This window comes from Procambarus clarkii, chromosome 1 (genome assembly GCF_040958095.1).
Source record: "Procambarus clarkii isolate CNS0578487 chromosome 1, FALCON_Pclarkii_2.0, whole genome shotgun sequence".
Lineage (NCBI taxonomy): Eukaryota > Metazoa > Arthropoda > Malacostraca > Decapoda > Cambaridae > Procambarus > Procambarus clarkii.
Window position 1 is genome coordinate 43,392,471 of NC_091150.1, and position 19,123 is coordinate 43,411,593.

At 48.8% G+C, this 19,123-nt stretch overlaps 1 protein-coding gene across 1 annotated transcript in view; it reads right to left on the minus strand.

Annotated features, from left to right (window-relative positions):
- Positions 1–518: 518 nt before the first annotated feature.
- LOC123747813 (LIM homeobox 1) overlaps positions 519–19,123 on the minus strand; it is a 62,773-nt gene continuing 44,168 nt past the window's right edge. Inside the window, exons 5-7 of the mRNA XM_069302489.1 lie at positions 6,532–6,745; positions 4,605–4,757; positions 519–3,971 (exon numbers count right to left, since the gene is read on the minus strand). Coding sequence (XP_069158590.1) covers positions 3,922–3,971; positions 4,605–4,757; positions 6,532–6,745 — 417 coding nt within the window. The 3' untranslated portion in view covers positions 519–3,921. The remainder of the gene's footprint in view (positions 3,972–4,604; positions 4,758–6,531; positions 6,746–19,123) is intronic.

The window sequence follows — 19,123 nt, forward strand, 5'->3', positions numbered from 1 at the left end:
TGTGCTTGCGGGTGTTGAGCTCAGCTCTTTCGGCCCGCCTCTCAGCTGTCAATCAATCAACTGTTACTAACTAGTACCCCCACACACACACACCCCAGGAAGCAGCCCGTAACAGCTGTCGAACTCTCAGGTACCTATTTACTGCTAGGTAACAGGAGCATTAGGGTGAAAGAAACTCTGCCCTTTGTTTTTCGCCGGCGCCGGGAATCGAGAAACAATGGACAGTTTCTTTCACCCTAATGCCCCTGTTACCTAGCAGTAAATAGGTACCTGGGAGTTAGACAGCTGTTACGAGCTGCTTCCTGGGGTGTGTGGGTGTGAACAAATAGTAGTTAGTAACAGTTGATTGATTGACAGTTGTCAATCAAACAGTTAGTAACAATTGTGTACTCACCTAATTGTGTTTGCGCGAGTTGAGCTCTGGCTCTTTGGTCCAGCCTCTCAACTCTCAATCAACTGATGTGTGTGTCTGTGTGTCTGAGTGTTCACACTAAATAATTTGGTATTAAAACAAGGTCTACTTTCGTTAGTTTTATTACAAAATGGTCACTGGAGTTATAACAAATAATCGATATCACAGATTCACATACAATGAGAAAAACAGTGAGAACACACAGTTATTCCTGGGAGTTTCTTGGACCACTCCATGGGTGGCCTTCTGCGGCATAGTCCAGCTGTTCCTCTACGTCATCTACCACAACACAGCACAGCCAGGGCCCTCAACACGTGACGCAACACTCCCTCAACACGTGACGCAACACTCCCTCAACACGTGACGCAACACTCCCTCAACACGTGACGTAACACTCCCTCAACACTATCACTGACAAGGGTTAAGACCAGGATTGATCAAACATTTACACAAACCAGTACATCTTTCCTCAATCACAGCAGGCTTTGTTTACGTTTATTAAACAGTTTATGAGTGTCAGACGGCGTTACGAGGTCGTTTATAATAACAACTTTGGATCGTGAAGTTCCGAAGCTCGTAAAGTGTTTAATATATGTAAACAAAGCCTGCTATGATGGGGGTTACAGGTTCAGATCTGGTAGGTGGTGTGAGGGTCCGGGGCTGCTACTGCTGCTGTCGTAGCTGGCGTCCTTGTGGTAGGCATTAATTAAGCACTGAACATTACATTTATAAAATTATATACAAGGTTGTTCATAGCTATGTCAAAAGTGTTAAAAGGGTGTTTGAGGAAGCAACCCGAGCCCCATTGTTCAACTACAAGTGACGTCACTGAGCCCCTTTGTTCAGCTGCTAGTGACGTCACTAAGCCCCTTTGTCCAGCTGCTAGTGACGTCACTAAGCCCCTTTGTCCAGCTGCTAGTGACGTCACTAAGCCCCTTTGTCCAGCTGCTAGTGACGTCACTGAGCCCCATTGTCCAGTTACAAGTGACGTCACTAAGCCCCTTTGTCCAGCTACTAGTGACGTCACTGAGCCCCTTTGTCCAGCTGCTAGTGACGTTACTGAGCCCCTTTGTCCAGCTACAAGTGACGTCACTTTCACCAGCGAGGCTCCCCAAAAGATAACGTCTTAGTGACGTCTCAATATCAGCAGGGTAGACCGTCTTACAAGGTACGTTAGTGATCCCTATAGTTCGCGGCACTTACTCTAGAAAATAAGCACAAAACCGAGACAATATAAAAAGTGATTCACATTTTTCCTTTCGTGAAAGTAAAATATATATATATATATATATATAAAAACACTACAAAAAGCAGGACAAATAAAAAAAAGTGCAGTATAAGTACATATGAATATTTAACAAAACAATTGTGTAAAAAGTTTCAGCTATCTACATTTCAAGAGAACTGGGTGTACATTCACAACAGAAACTGTACAACTATGTACACCGACCCACCCGTGTCCCCAACCTTATAAGTACCTCAAAATATAGCATATCGGGAATGTGAATCCATTGTTATCCTGAAGCTTACTTAAGAGCTCGTGAAAACTGATGAGGAAATCACTAAAAGGCCGAGAATACTTCTTTTTGCAATGTTGCGACTTTGACTTCCGAGGCGGCGTGTTGACGTCGTGTCCAGGGCGAGGGAGGGGGGGGGGGGGGAGGAGGGGGTAGAGTTTAAGAACACATATCTCGACATTTTGTAATGAGATTGTACCAGTATGAAGAGGACTGAATGTTAAGGGGGCTTCCTCCTTTGTAACTTGAACCTTACTCACTCACTTCACAGAGAACATTAACCCCTGATTCTTATTCACCTTTCAAGATAATATTAACATGAGTCTTATACTCACCTATCGGAGAATTACTTTCGTCACTATTCCCTCTTTAGAAAAATATAATTTAGGTTATGGTTCTCTCCTTTGGAAATAATGTAAGGAGTAATAACCTCTTAAGTGCATGTTTGTGGAGACTAATATCATGTAGAGCACTTTCCCTTGAAAGTACTAGCATATGCACTCCACAGTAGTGTCATTTACATGTACTAATTTCCCTCTGAAAGCCCTAATACTCCACAGGACTTTCCCTAGAAAGTAGCAGCGAGTCGAAAGTAATTCTCGTGAGGGTGTCGACACAGTCTCACGTGAGTCTAGACAAGTAGAAATATTCTTTAGGAGTAACGATTGTATACGCCATACACGTGCTTCATAAACTCTAAGGAGAACCTCGCCTCTGGACAAAGCAGCACAAACCTACAGATATACATCTTGTTTACTTTCTACCTACAGAGGATTTGCAAGAGCCTCGCCTGTTTCCTGGCAGCCGGAAAGTTTTTTTGAAACAGTTCTCCAGATGGAGAATTACTCCCAATTGTACCTGGACGAAAGAGCACATTCCAATCCTGTTCTCGCACTTGCTTATAGTCAATATTGGCTTATTTAATAAGTGCATATATGACATACTAATTGATTGTGAATATTTTAGTTTACGTTGAAAAGTTTCATAGAAAACACCGACCTCACCTAACCTTCTTAGTATCTTAAGATAAGCATCTTATTGCTTCTTAATTACAATTATTACTTAACCTATACCGTTGATAGGTTAAGTAATAATTGTAAATAAGAAGCAATAAGATGCTTATCTTAACATACTAAGAAGGTTAGATGAGGTCGGTGTTTTCTATGAAGCTTTTCAACGTAAACTAAAATATTCACAATCAATTAGTATGTCAAATATGCACTTATTAAATAAGCCAATATTGACTAAAAGCAAGTGCGAGAACGGATTGCACATTCCTACGACTTGTTGTCGAATCTGGTTTTTGCGTTTACAGGAACAGGTGTGTTGCTCTACCTAGTATCTATATTGATCTAATACCTACACTTAAGAAGTAAGCATGACATCTTATTGACACTATATATAGTTACACATTTGGGGGTGAGGTGATGTCTTTCTGGCTCAGTTCCTTCCAAGAGTTGTACTGAGGTGTACTACCCAAGCCCTGTACATGCCGTCAACACGCACACACACACACACACACTGTTTGGGTGGATTTCATAATGGAGTTCACAATTTCCCAAGAACGACGGTCGCATGCAAAGCGAATGTACAAAAATGGGTATATTAAATTATGGTTAGGAAATGTCGCATCTCAACCATCGTTCCTCTTATTATATAAATAGTCTGCATTCACTACTATGGACGACATTAATTCATTATGCTTCTCATATTTTTTGTTCCATCTGGTTTGTCCTTGGAGAAAAATATCTTTTTTTTTTGTATTTTAATAAATCTACAGTACGCCACAAAAAGAAAGATGCACATGATGCTGAGAGAAGTTTTAGGCAGCAGGATGGACAACTCTGTAGATTTTTTGTGTTTTGTTTTCTTATGAAGAAACTCAAATGACGTCAGCGGTGGTTGACATCACGGAGGAGGATCGCGGCGGGATCTTTGGTTGGTGGGGGGAGTGTGCGCGGGGCGGCGGCCGCGGTGTCGGGCCGGCCCAGGTTACCACGCCAGGATCTCCGAGTTCTGGTGGTCACTGAACCCGCCGGGACCTGCAGGTGAAACACAACACTACCTCAGTTCACCGCTAACATGACTACGTCTATCTTAAACTATATATACACACACATATAAAGTTAACAATGTTGCAATGTTGACCAGACCACACACTAGAAGGTGAAGGGACGACGACTGATTTGTTGCTGCCGAAGTTAGTTAGTTTAGTTCATTTATTATGGACCCCATACCCATCTTGTGGGCGGGCGGCTAGTTTATTGTGCACCCCATACTCATCCTGTGTGCGGTAGCGCAAAAGCATTACAGAGGGCACAAAAGGTCTTTATCAGACCTCATCTTAGATTATTACATAAACAATTTCATCTATCCTTCACACCTTATAATTACAATGTCAGCTAGTTACAGAGAAAGTGCTATTTCAAGAGCTATATATTTGCAGTAAGTCATCATACAGGGACGACGACGTTTCAGTCCGTCCTGGACCATTCTCAAGTCGATTGAGAATGGTCCAGGACGGACCGAAACGTCGTCGTCCCTTCACCTTCTAGTGTGTGGTCTGGTCAACATACGTTAGCCACGTTATTGTGACTCATCGCTTAACAATGCAATGTTGTTATATATCTCTCATTTTAGTCATTAACAAGATGGTAGAAGAGAATGGCACTTACCACCGTGGAGTGAGCCGTCCTCTGAGGGTGAGGTCATGGGGGGGTGAGGGGGGAAGGCTTCACCCATCATGGTGGCCATGGGGGGCATGCCAGGGAACTCTGCTCCACCCATTGGTCCGCCAGGGGGCAGCGGCTGCTCCATGCCCGGGCCCACTGTAGAGTTAGAGACCATGTTTAGTGCACACATTTTGGTTCATTAAGTTATGGGACTAAAGGACACACGGACATGGACACACACACACACACACACACACACACACACACACACACACACACACACACACACACACACACACACACACCTGGTCCTGAGGTGGGGACCAAAGAGCCAAAGCTCAACCCCCCCAAACACAAATAGCTGAGTAGACACACACACACACACACATATGTACACCGCCTACGTGAGACCACTTTTAGAGTATACCGCCACAATATGGCGCCCACATCTAAAGAAACACACAAGGAAACTCGAAAAGGTTCAGTAGTTTGCAACAAAACTCGTTCCAGGAATTGCGAGGGATTGAGTATGAAGAGAGACTGAAGGAAGTAAACCCGTCAACGCTAGAACAGAGGAAAGCAAAACGGGGGACATGATAGAGACGTTTAAAATATTTAGGAGGATTGACAAAGTGGAAAAAGAAGAAATGTCCACAATGAACAGCAATAGAACAAGAGGACTCTGATGGAAGCTTGAGACTCAGATGAATCATAGAGAATGTTACAACGTTTTCATTTAGCATAAGAATAGTGGGAAATTGGAATGAACTACAGGAGCAGGTTGTAGAAGCAAAGCTCTTTCGTAAGTTTAAAAGTATATAAATGTGATAGGGAAATAGGGCAAGTCATTGCTTTAGGTAACAGACGGTTAGAAAGGTGGGGTCCAAGAGCTATCAGCTCGATCATGCAGACACATATAGTAGACACAAACACACGCTCGCACAGTAAAACATTGCATAAATGAATGGTTTAAACAAATTTAAGCAAATATGTTTTATATTTACAAAAGCTTGAAATGTATAAGTTCTCTGATCTAAGTGTTCTAAAGTTATACTAGCTTAGCGCTTCATCATTATTACCTTCCCTATGATCATTAATATTAGACTTTCTTTATTATTACAGATTAGAAATGTACGTCGCTATAGCACACACACTCAGGATGTATTCAATACTAAGACAACCCTGAGAACTATGGTATTTCCCTACCACAACGGCATATAATGCCATCCTAATTACATTCCAAACTGGTTAATCAATGATCACATTCTCATAGACTGATCCAAGACAGCCTATAGAGCTAGTCATGAAGACATGTGACCTTCTTAGCAACCACAACCATTCACCATTGATGTGATTATCACATCACATTGACGTGAATATCATCAAATAATTCAATATGACCAAATAAGTAGGTAAAACCAACGGGGGTGAGAATAGCTTGAGCTACCTCATCCCTTTGTGTGTATTTATACCTCAATAAACTGATTTGAATTTGAGTAGGCAAAAGTTTAGAGAATTGTCGTGGCCCCGGGAAAGGGGATGTTTACAACCATATGTGTGTAATGTGTACCTTATTGACGCAAATGAAGTACAACCATATGTGTGTAATGTGTACCTTATTGACGCAAGTGAAGTACAACCATATGTGTGTGTAATATGTACCTTATTGACGCAAATGAAGTGCAACCATGCGTACGTAATATGTACCATTATTGACGCAAGTAAAGATGCCTCTACTAGCTGTAGGGGCACGACGCTGCCTCTCGGTCCCCTAGCCTCAGAGAGGTCTGGGGACTGGAGAGAACGATTGTTCGTCATCCCTTCCCATCCTTCTTGAGTATTTCCCTCTTTCCCATTTCTTCATTTACCTAACTGAAGACTAAAATTAGAGCTGTACTTGAGCAAGGAGGAGGGTGGGGAGGACACTTACTGTGGGGGTATCCCATGGGCTGCTGAGGACCGAAGTATCCGGGGAACTGTTGACCGGGGAAGCCGTTGTAGCCGGGGAAGAAGCCATAGCCGTCATCCATACCGAGGGGAAGGTCCCGCAGCTTGCGGGGGTTGGCGAAGAGGTGTGCGCGCATCCCCATCGTTGAGAGCTGCTTCATGCGGCGCTCTTTGCTTCGCTTGTTCTGGAACCACACCTGTGAGGACACGGGAGGAGGCTAGGTTAGTGGTCTGAGTTGTTGACTCGTGATGATTGAGTGTCTGGGGCGAGTTGATGGCTGTGTGTTTGATGAGTAGTTTTTGATGGTTTGTATTGGCAAATTGTTATAGTCGGGCGTAAATTAATAGGAGTTAGCTCAACCACTTGAATTGGACGGTAGAGCGACGGCCTCAATTCTTGCAGGTCGGCATTCAATCCCCGACCATCCAAGTGGTTGAAGCACCATTCCTATCCTCCGTCCTATCCCAAATCCTTAAGCTCATGTCCCTTCCAAGTGATATATATAGTCTTAGCGCTTTCTCCTGACAGTTGCTTACCTTAATAACAGTTACTGTAAAGATTGCTGACATTGTGAGTCACAAGAACATAATTCAATATTACTAAACGCTTCAAGTTTAACAATTATAAAAACATCAAAGGTTGACAACTACCAAGTGACGAGCAACAACACTGCAACAACAACAACAACAACAACAGCAACAGTTAGGCATTCGTGTAAGCGCTACGCTTAATAAACTCCAATACATATGACTCGTGTCACGGTCCATTTGAAAATGTAGTACCCATTTCGTATTATTTTTAGCGTAAAATTTGGTCTATATAGTAGTAGGCCATAATAATGTGTGTGGCTCGTTCCCTAACACAGTCGGCGATAAATGTACACGGTACATTAGGGCTATGGAACACTCACCGGGAAATATTTTCGGTATGAGTCTGGTCCGAATTGCTGGAGGTCAAGTTTCTGTCCCACCCACCACCCCCTCCCTCCACGGGCGGCCGCCGTCCCTCCATCTGCCGACTGGTCCGCCTGTTCCACCGTCTGGATACTGGTCCGTCTGTTCCACCGTCCGGACACTGGTCCGTCTGTTCCACCGTCCGGACACTGGTCCATCTGTTTCACCGTCTGGACACTGGTCCATCTGTTCCACCGTCTGGACACTGGTCCGTCTGTTCCACCGTCCGGACACTGGTCCGTCTGTTTCACCGTCTGGACACTGGTCCATCTGTTCCACCGTCTGGACACTGGTCCGTCTGTTCCACCGTCTGGACACTGGTCCATCTGTTCCACCGTCTGGACACTGGTCCGTCTGTTCCACCGTCCGGACACTGGTCCGTCTGTTCCACCGTGTGTATACTGGTCCGTCTGTTCCACCGTCCGGACACTGGTCCATCTGTTTCACCGTCTGGACACTGGTCCATCTGTTCCACCGTCTGGACACTGGTCCGTCTGTTCCACCGTCTGGACACTGGTCCGTCTGTTCCACCGTCTGGACACTGGTCCGTCTGTTTCACCGTCTGGACACTGGTCCATCTGTTCCACCGTCTGGACACTGGTCCATCTGTTTCACCGTCTGGACACTGGTCCATCTGTTCCACCGTCCGGACACTGGTCCGTCTGTTCCACCGTCTGGACACTGGTCCGTCTGTTCCACCGTCTGGACACTGGTCCATCTGTTCCACCGTCTGGACACTGGTCCGTCTGTTCCACCGTCCGGACACTGGTCCATCTGTTCCACCGTCTGGACACTGGTCCGTCTGTTCCACCGTCTGGACACTGGTCCGTCTGTTCCACCGTCTGGACACTGGTCCATCTGTTCCACCGTCTGGACACTGGTCCGTCTGTTCCACCGTCTGGACACTGGTCCATCTGTTCCACCGTCTGGACACTGGTCCGTCTGTTCCACCGTCTGGACACTGGTCCGTCTGTTCCACCGTCCGGACACTGGTCCGTCTGTTCCACCGTGTGTATACTGGTCCGTCTGTTCCACCGTCCGGACACTGGTCCATCTGTTTCACCGTCTGGACACTGGTCCATCTGTTCCACCGTCTGGACACTGGTCCGTCTGTTCCACCGTCTGGACACTGGTCCGTCTGTTCTGCCGTCTGGACACTGGTCCGTCTGTTCCACCGTCTGGACACTGGTCCGTCTGTTCCACCGTCTGGACACTGGTCCGTCTGTTCCACCGTCTGGACACTGGTCCATCTGTTCCACCGTCTGGACACTGGTCCGTCTGTTCCACCGTCTGGACACTGGTCCGTCTGTTCCACCGTCTGGACACTGGTCCGTCTGTTCTGCCGTCTGGACACTGGTCCGTCTGTTCCACCGTCTGGACACTGGTCCGTCTATTCTGCCGTCTGGACACTGGTCCGTCTGTTCCACCGTCTGGACACTGGTCCGTCTGTTCCACCGTCCGGACACTGGTCCGTCTGTTCCACCGTCTGGACACTGGTCCATCTGTTCCACCGTGTGTATACTGGTCCGTCTGTTCCACCGTCTGGACACTGGACCATCTGTTCCACCGTCCGGACACTGGTCCGTCTTTTCCACCGTCCGGACACTGGTCCGTCTGTTTCACCGTCTGGACACTGGTCCATTCATCTGTTCCATCGTCCAGCATCAAGAGATCCAACTTGTTACTTGTGTGCTCAACTTTACGTTGCAGCGAGTGAGCACTTCCTCACTATTCCAGCATTTTGCTCCCTCGATGAGGAAGTTCGCCCGTGAATGTTGCTGATTTTACTGGGAACTTCAGCCTCGGAAGATGAACAAAATGAGATATCACCAGAAGGGAAACACTCACTTAGAAATTTTGCTCCCGAGTCAGGGAGGAAAGTGACGAGTGTGGAGGAAGACTCTCGTGTCCAGATCCTTGGAAGATCTGCCAACAATGTTTTGAAAGGCATCCGTAAGAAAATTCGCAAACTTCGGTACTAATCTTCCGTTCCCACGTGACAGGAAATATAAAGAGTGGGGAAAAGGAGGCTGAGAAGATAGCTTAGCTGGGAGGGGAAACCCATCATAAGGAGGGGGTATGGGATGGAAGGGAAGGAAGGAAGGAAGGATCCCATGAAGACAACTTCACCTCTCCCACAGAGAAACTCCATGGAAGGACACACTAACATAAGCAGGCAGAGTTGTGCCGGCTCTCCGCTCGAGTGCCTACACAAACAAATGCCACTCGACACCGCCTAATTAGGGGTGAAGGGCAATCACTAGGCACCATGGGGGGGGGAGGGGAGGGGGGCGGCTCACGCTTTTATCTGGCCACTCCTCCTCCTCCTCCTCCTCCCCTTCCCTGTGTGACAGGTCAGGTCAGGCAGGGTCACGACAGTGCCAGGGACACGGTAGTCCAGGTGCCAGCGTTCCCAGAGACCGTAATCCTCTCACACAATACACGTATTGATTCTGCTGTGTCGTAGATTTGGTATTTTGTTTCTTCAGACTTTCTACTTAGGATTTATTCTCCAGAGTTTGCACTTAGAATTTATTCTTCAGACTTTCTGCTAGGAATTTATTCCTCAGATTTTGTTAGATTTTTTTTCTTCAGACTTTGTACTTAGAATTTATGTAATGAAACACTTACAAGAACGTAAAGGAAGAATGAAGAGCAAGTTTCAAGTTCTCAGAAAGAAGAAAGTTCAGATTATACATCCGGAAACGAAACTTTGTCGCACAAATGAAGACAAGTTCGAATCCCAACAATGGTGACTCTCCACAGGAGCAGCAGCAGGTGACCACACTACAAGTATCACTCAAACTTCAAAGGAGCAAAATGCGGTAGGCGGAGGATAGTAGAATTCAGAAAAGTGTATGAGGATAACCACAGGAGCGGGTGGATTCACTCAGGGTGAGGTGGGGTCGTCAGAGGAGGCGCCGTGACGTCAACCATTGAGGGGGGGGGGGAGGTTAAGTCATCTATCTATCCGCATGCAAGAACCCTTCCTTCCCCCCCCCCCCCACCCTATCACTCCCCACGAAAGTACACCAGGACACTACTAGCTGCTCCTGTAAGCTGAGTGGGTCCCCACAGTCCGCCCAGTACACTACACTGAGCGGACATAACCATATACCTTCACGTGCATAACAATATATATATTGCTCAAGTATGTTGCGTTGACATACTGAACGACGAAAGCCACCACAGTGTGCGTGTGCAACAACAGCAGCAGCAGCAGCACCAGAAGCAGCAACAGCAGCAGCAGCAGCAGCCAGCATCAGCAGCAGCAGCAGCAGCAGCAGCAGCAACAGCAGCAACAGCAGCAGCACCAGAAGCAGCAACAGCAGCAGCAGCAGCAGCAGCAGCAGCAGCACCAGCATCAGCAGCAGCAGCAGCAGCAGCAGCAGCAACAGCAGCAGCACCAGAAGCAGCAGCAGCAGCAGCAGCACCAGCAACAACAACAACACCCCCCCCCCCCATAAAGAACAGCAAGAGAACCAACACCAAGGAGCCCCCGGGGCTCCCCCAGATCACGAACGCCTCTTGTTTCACCGACTGGTTGGAACCCAATCCCCGGGCCCCGCCTCCCTCGGGGTTCCTCCCCCACCACCTTGACAAGGGGCGGATGGCCGCCGCAGCTGCTGCTCCCAGGTGTGAAGTTAGGGGGTGGGGGGGGAGAGGAAGGGAGGTGGGGGTTCGGGGGGCAGGTAGAAGAGTAAGGAAGGGGGGAGCGCGGGGGGCAGGTAGGAGGGTAAGGGAGGGGTGGAGGGGGTGTTAGGAAGTTAGAAGTGGAAAAGTGTGTCTAAGAAGCCACTTAGAAGTGTGTGTCTAAGTGGCTGATGTGCATAGCTAGCCTCGTGTGGCTGTTGTTGTTATTGTTTTAGATTTAACTATTCAGAAGGAAGTGTCCATGTAGCACGGGCTATGGTGAGCCCGTGTGTGTGTACATATATGCTGTGATTGGTATGGTGTAGAGGGGTGAGTATGGCTAGTGTGTAGAGGTGAGGGTGTACGGCTGAGGGTATACGGCTGAGGGTGTACGGCTGAGGGTGTACGGCTGAAGGTGTACGACTGAGGGTGTACGATTGATGGTGTACGGCCGAGGGTGTACGGCTGAGGGTGTACGGCCGAGGGTGTACGGCTGAGGGTGTACGGCTGAGGGTGTACGGCTGAGGGTACACGATTGAGGGTGTACGACTGAGGGTGTACGGCTGAGGGTGTACGGCTGAGGGTGCACGGCTGAGGGTGTACGGCTGAGGGTCTACGGCTGAGTGTGTACGACCGAGGGTGTACGACCTGAGGGTGTACGGCCGAGGGTGTACGGCCGAGGGTAGAGAGGTCGACAAACCACAACAGGTGACGGGAGGAACACCTTTACATAACCCAACAGCATGGCAGGTGTGGAGGCTGGTGATGATAGAGGAGCCACACACAGGTGGCGGGGCACCGAACGTATTTGAACACCTGTAATTATAAGCGATGCACCATTATGCCCGACGATACAACACACAGCAATCAACCACTTGAAAAGTTACAGAAAAAAAATCTATTTTCCGCCTACGAGAGGCGTACATGTGGCTCCAGGCGGCTGCCACTAGAGGCCTCTAGCACCATGTGAAACCTCCTAGCACTAAATAAAATCAAGCTACTCTGTGTTCCATCTTCCACCAGGCTGTTACCTAGCAGTGAAATAGGTACCTGGGTGTTAGTCAGCTATCACGGGCTGCTTCCTGGAGGTGGAGGCATGGTCGAGGACCGGGCCGCGGGGACACTAAAAGCCTCGAAATCATCTCAAGATAACCTCAAGATAGGGTTGACAGAGAGCGGACGCTACATATGCAACAGCATGGATCTCTTATTAATCACAGTTTAAGGTTATAAGGCTTGTCCGAAACGCTATACGTACTAGTGGCTTTAGTTATTGTATGTACTCTATCTTTAAATCTAACATTATGCATATAACTCAATGCATGTACCTTTACCTGAATAACAAATCTAAATCTAAATCTAATCTAAATAATTACCCAAGAAAACAATTGATGTGTTGTTGTTTAAGATTCAGCTACTCGGAACAAAAGTTCCAAGCAGCACAGGCTATGGTGAGCCCGTGCTGGACTATGACTGACATGATTTATATATCGCAATTGCGCTCAACTACACACAAAAAACGAAAAAGATATTATAAAGTTATATGCCTAAATTCGAGTGCCTTTATATATATATATATATATATATATATATATATATATATATATATATATATATATATATATATATATATATATATATATATATATATATATATATATATATAAAGGCACTCGAATTTAGGCATATCAACAAAGAACAAGAACAGAGAGCACGCATGTTCAACAGAGAGAACACGCATGTTCAACAGAGAGAACACGCATGTTCAACAGAGAGAACACGCATGTTCAACAGAGAGAACACGCATGTTCAACAGAGAGAACACGCATGTTCAACAGAGAGCACGCATGTTCAACAGAGAGAACACGCATGTTCAACAGAGAGAACACGCATGTTCAACAGAGAGAACACGCATGTTCAACAGAGAGCACGCATGTTCAACAGAGAGAACACGCATGTTCAACAGAGAGAATACGCATGTTCAACAGAGAGCACGCATGTTCAACAGAGAGCACGCATGTTCAACAGAGAGAACACGCATGTTCAACAGAGAACACGCGTGCAGAGCTTGTATGAGCATTACCTCAGGAGTCTCCTCAGTAATTGTGTGTCTAGGGCTCTGGGGTTGAGAAGGAGTCTCTCGTGTTTCTTAACACCTCTTACCTGAGTCGGCACGGCCGAGCTCCAGTTCCTGGCCCCCGAACTCTTCCAATGGTGGTCTTCAAGTCCAATCACTCCTGACCCCTGAGTTCTGGGATATATTTTCTTTTAAAAGTGGAGTGATCAGAGTGATGGGGGGGGGGTTGTGAGTGTGGGGGGGGTGTTGTGAGTGAGAGGGGGGGTTGTTGTGAGTGGGGGGGGGGGGTGTTGTGAGTGTGTGGGGGTGTTGTGAGTGTGGGGGTAGGTGTTGTGAGTGTGGGGGGGGTGTTGTGAGTGTGTGTGTGGGGGGGGTGTTGTGAGTGTGTGTGGGGGGGGGTGTTGTGAGTGTGGGGGGGGGTGAGTGTGGGGGGGGGGGTGTTGTGAGTGTGTGTGGGGGGGGGGTGTTGTGAGTGTGTGTGGGGGGGGGGGTGTTGTGAGTGACGGAGAGAGGAACGCGTGACAGACTGACTGACAGCTCGTGACCGTCAACCCCGCCCCATCCCGTGTACACACGCACGCACATCCTTCCTTGGCGCACGAACGCACGCACGAATGCACGCGCGTGGACACACAAACACACACACACACACACACACACACACATTTGAACACTAATGCGTCAACAGGATCTCTCTCTCTCTCTCTACCTAGAAGTTCTTTGCCAGGAACTTTACAGACAGAAACGTTAAGCAATTCACTGCTTCGAACACAAAGATGAAGAGGCTTCGAACACAAAGATGAAGAGGCTTCGAACACAAAGATGAAGAGGCTTCGAACACAAAGATGAAGAGGCTTCGAACACAAAGATGAAGAGGCTTCGAACACAAAGATGAAGAGGCTTCGAACACAAAGATGAAGAGGCTTCGAACACAAAGATGAAGAGGCTTCGAACACAAAGATGAAGAGGCTTCGAACACAAAGATGAAGAGGCTTCGAACACAAAGATGAAGAGGCTTCGAACACAAAGATGAAGAGGCTTCGAACACAAAGATGAAGAGGCTTCGAACACAAAGATGAAGAGGCTTCGAACACAAAGATGAAGAGGCTTCGAACACAAAGATGAAGAGGCTTCGAACACAAAGATGAAGAGGCTTCGAACACAAAGATGAAGAGGCTTCGAACACAAAGATGAAGAGAATAATATAAAGCAAAACAAAACGGAAACACAAAATGAGAGAGAGAGAGAGAGAGAGAGAGAGAGAGAGAGAGAGAGAGAGAGAGAGAGAGAGAGAGAGAGAGAGAGAGAGAGAGAGAGAGAGAGAGAGAGAGAAACGACGGCGTATATAGATACTGCGGGGAAAATGATGCCGGAGGCTGATGCTGAAGATAAACCTGGAAAATGATGGTGGAAATGATGGTAATGATGCAGTTCCTCCCTCCCCTTCTACACCCGCTCTTGCGACTTGCTATCCACGCCTCTGGGGTATGATGTCTCGTAAGATATCCTAAAGCCTCCTTCTCTTCCCCCTCTCCCCCCCCCTCCCAACCCTGTCCACACACACACACACACACACAAACACACAAACACCTTTCTCGTCTACCCTTTCCACTTCTCGCCCTCTCTCCCCTACTAACCCTTTTCTTCCTTCTCTGCAACCTTTCCATTCATTTCCATCTCAATTCTCCTGTTCTTATTGTGCCCCAAATTTCCACATCTTTATCCGGACGCCAGCATCACCCTGATCCTCTAGTGGGTCTCCCAGAGTGGGGGCCACGGGGATTGTCAGGGTGGCTGTGGTAGGGGTGGTGTTGTGGTGGTGGTAGTGGTGGTATTAGTTGTGGTGGTAGTGGTGGTATTAGGTGTGTAGTAGTGGTAGAGGTGGTATTAATTGTGGCTGAGGAGGTATTAGTCGTAGTGGTGGTAGTATTAGTCGTGGTGGTGGTGGTATTAGTCGTGGTGGTGGTGGTATTAGTTGTGGTGGTGGTGGTATTAGTCGTGGTAGAGGTGGTATTAATTGTGGCTGAGGTGGTATTAGTCGTGGTGGTGGTGGTATTAGTCGTGGTGGTGGTGGTATTAGTCGTGGTGGTGGTGGTATTAGTCGTGGTGGTGGTGGTATTAGTCGTGGTGGTGGTGGTATTAGTCGTGGTGGTGGTGGTATTAGTCGTAGTGGTGGTAATATTAGTCGTGGTGGTGGTGGTATTAGTCGTGGTGGTGGTGGTATTAGTCGTAGTGGTGGTAATATTAGTCGTGGTGGAGGTGGTATTAGTCGTGGTGGTGGTGGTATTAGTCGTGGTGGTGGTGGTATTAGTCGTGGTGGTGGTGGTATTAGTCGTGGTGGTGGTGGTATTAGTTGTGATGGAGGTAGTAGACAATTTCGTTGTACCACCAGGAGTAAAAAAAAAAAAAAAGTCGATACCACGGAGCCGCTTCGCAAATAAATAGTAATCTTACTGGGATTATTTTTTTTATTTTATTTTTTTAATTATCGCCATCCACATCTCGAAACTTCTTAGTGTTCATTCTGAGGAAGGGAATAGAGATAACAGGAATCATGGGTACAGGAGACAGTGTCAGCAGGTATTATCAGAGAGGAGCCGGTGATGACGCCAGTGATGGTGGTGGTGATACTGGTAATGATAATGGTGATGATAGTGATGCCGAGAGAATAAAATGGTGATGTCCGAGGGTATAATATTTACGGCAGCAGGTCATCATGATAGAAGACAATGAGAGTGACTCTTGTGACATAGGTGCCATAATGATAGTGATAGGCGCGGTGATGATAGCCGAGTGGTAGCCAATGTTGGCAGAATTGGTGGTGGCAGGCGTGTGTTTACTGCCCGGGCGACTGTCGGGGCCGGCGATGGGCTCATTCATGGCGGGTGTTGTGTGTGAGCCAGGGAGGGGTCTAGGAGGGGGCGGGGTGGGGTCTAGGAGGGGGCGGGGTGGGGTCCAGGAGGGGGCGGGGTGGGGTCTAGGGGGGGGCGGGGTGGGGTCCAGGAGGCGGCGGGGACGGGTCCAGGAGTCGGCGGGGAGGGCTACCATTACATCCGCCGCCAGGCTATCTCGAAGGCTTCCTCGTGATCCTCGGTTTCATGCGCATCTGTTTTTTACTCGCTGGAATTCGGTTCATAATTGTGTTTAGTGTGTTGTCTGAATATGTCAATGTTTAAGGGTTTCAGACCAAGGGCGAGGGGACGGGTATAGCCTGCCCCTGAAATTAGTCCGCTTCTTACTTTGCTCATTCTCTGATGCATCTTCTTATAAGCGTCGTCTATGTCTGTCATCGGCGATGTAAGACGCCCAAGAGTGTCACCACCTGAGTGCTGTAAGTTTTGTGAGAACTCAGACCGCGGGAGCCATCATCTGTCAGCACAACCATTTATTGTAGCCGCCAGGACCCCGGTACTCCAGCGGCACCCATCCTTGCCCAAGGTTATCCCACACCCCCGCTACTGTACGCCCTCCCCTGCGCCCTACTGCAGGCAACTGTCTACCCTGGCAGTAGCGGGTCGTGTGTCGTGCTCCCGGGTGTGTGTGTGAGATACTGTACTCACTCGCCTGTCGGTCTATCCCGTATGCAAGAGTGCAGTCTACTTTCCCCCTGCCTACCCCGACCTCTAACTTACATGCCAGCGACCTGCACGAGGCACCAGGAAGGTCATTATGTGCAGCATCTTCTCCCGTAGGTCCTCCTCTGGGTCATCTCTGACAGGAGACAACAAGTGGGTGGAGTGAGGGTGGTAACGGAGCCCACACTCCCAGCCTGCTCACCGAGTGCCCAGACGGTGCCCAAAACCTGCACCCGGGCTTATAAAAAGCAAGGGGGCCTGCCCATGTGATGGTAGGCTGCACGCAACACCTATTGACCAGAGCCACGTTCAGGCCCTAGAGCCTGCTCCAAGATTGCAGGGACTGCAGCCATGCTCACAGCCTGCAGCCACACGGAGCAAATTGACACGCTCCCAAGTACCAGCCAAGTCCCTCAGCGGTACTAGAGATCGGCTACAACTCGACTGAGCAATAGCGTCTGTCAGCCTGCAAATCAACCCCAAACATCCTTCACATGTGACACCTGACAGCCTGCAGTCTGTCGATCAATTTTTTCTTTCTCTTCGGTGAGTATTAAGAATAACCAAGCAGTTCCAGTCACACAATGCACGGAGGACTGTCCCCTCTTCCTCCCTTGGCCTCCGCTATCTTATCAGCGCCGCGTGTCCAGGAGATACTAGCGGGGGAGAGAGGAGGGGGGGGGGAGAGAGTGGCCGGGGTGCAGTAGTCGTCGCCGTGTGACTGGGGGTGCAGTGGTCGTCGCCGCGGAGGTTGCGTGCGAGAGGTCGGGTCGCTCAGTCAGTCTGCGTGAGGAGTCTTGTGACTGCCGACGGAGACTGATAACACACCCACGCAACACATGACCCTTCCCCCCCTGCTACCGCCTCGCTCCTCCCTCTACTGCACCTAGTTTTTGCTCCTCCTCGTGTAGATAACATGCTCTGTGTGACTTGTACAGATGTTGCTTTCTGAGGGCTTGTGTTGCGGAGTGAGGGGGCTTGAATCTGGGTGTTGCGTGAGGCTGCAAGGTGAGGGTACGTCTGTGGGAGCTGGAGGTCGGGTCAGGTGTGTGCGTGAGGGAGTCCGTTAGCCGTATATAATTGTTTCATATGGAGGAGTTTTTTTTTCAGTTACAGCCCCGCTCCTGTGCCAGGTAAGTCCACTACGGGCTCACCATAGCCCGTGCTACTTGGAACAAAAAATCTTAAACAACGTGGAGTTTTTGTTCGGTCCCACAGCTGTACCAGCCACAGTGTCACCCTGGCTTCCGAGACGTTTGGGCACGTTTCCTTACACTTGATGCCTGTTTTCACCTAGTAGTAAATAGGTAGCCGGGAGTTAAGCAACGGTTGAGGAGTTGTATCCTGGTGAAGGTCAGTTGTTCGTCTGGAGTCCCAGGTGGGCCCGACAGGCTCCCTGTCTCCAGCAACGGAAAGCAATACACTTGCAGCTGCACTGCCTGTGTTGCACCCACAGCAACAGCTGCACTGCCTGTGTTGCACCCACAGCAACAGCTGCACTGCCTGTGTTGCACCCACAGCAACAGCTGCACTGCCTGTGTTGCACCCACAGCAAAAGCTGCACTGCCTGTGTTGCACCCACAGCAACAGCTGCACTGTCAGTGTTGCACCCACAGCAACAGCTGCACTGCCTGTGTTGTACCCACAGCAACAGCTGCACTGTCAGTGTTCTACCCACAGCAACAGCTGCACTGTCAGTGTTGCACCCACAGCAACAGCTGCACTGTCAGTGTTCTACCCACAGCAACAGCTACACTGTCAGTGTTGTACCCACAGCAACAGCTGCACTGCCTGTGTTGTACCCACAGCAACAGCTGCACTGTCAGTGTTGCACCCACAGCAACAGCTGCACTGCCTGTGTTGTACCCACAGCAACAGCTGCACTGCCTGTGTTGCACCCACAGCAACAGCTGCACTGTCAGTGTTGCACCCACAGCAACAGCTGCACTGCCAGTGTTGTACCCACAGCAACAGCTGCACTGTCAGTGTTGCACCCACAGCAACAGCTGCACTGTCAGTGTTGCACCCACAGCAACAGCTGCACTGCCAGTGTTGTACAGAACAGTTACTTGAGCCGCCCCGCGAGTGGCATGCATTTACACAGAAATATATTTTAAAGTGTTGATGTGGTGTGAGGAGGAGAGAGAAGAGAGCCGTGTCTCTCTCTCCGTCTGATCAAAGAGGAGAAGCGCCCTTCCCTCGTCCAACGCCACCACGCCTCCCACCATCACTCATAACCTGTAGATGAGCAGCTGGGTGTCCACCTGCTCGGCTCCCACGTCACACGCCCTCCTCCCACGCCCACCTCCCGAACCCACGCCCACCTCCCACGCCCC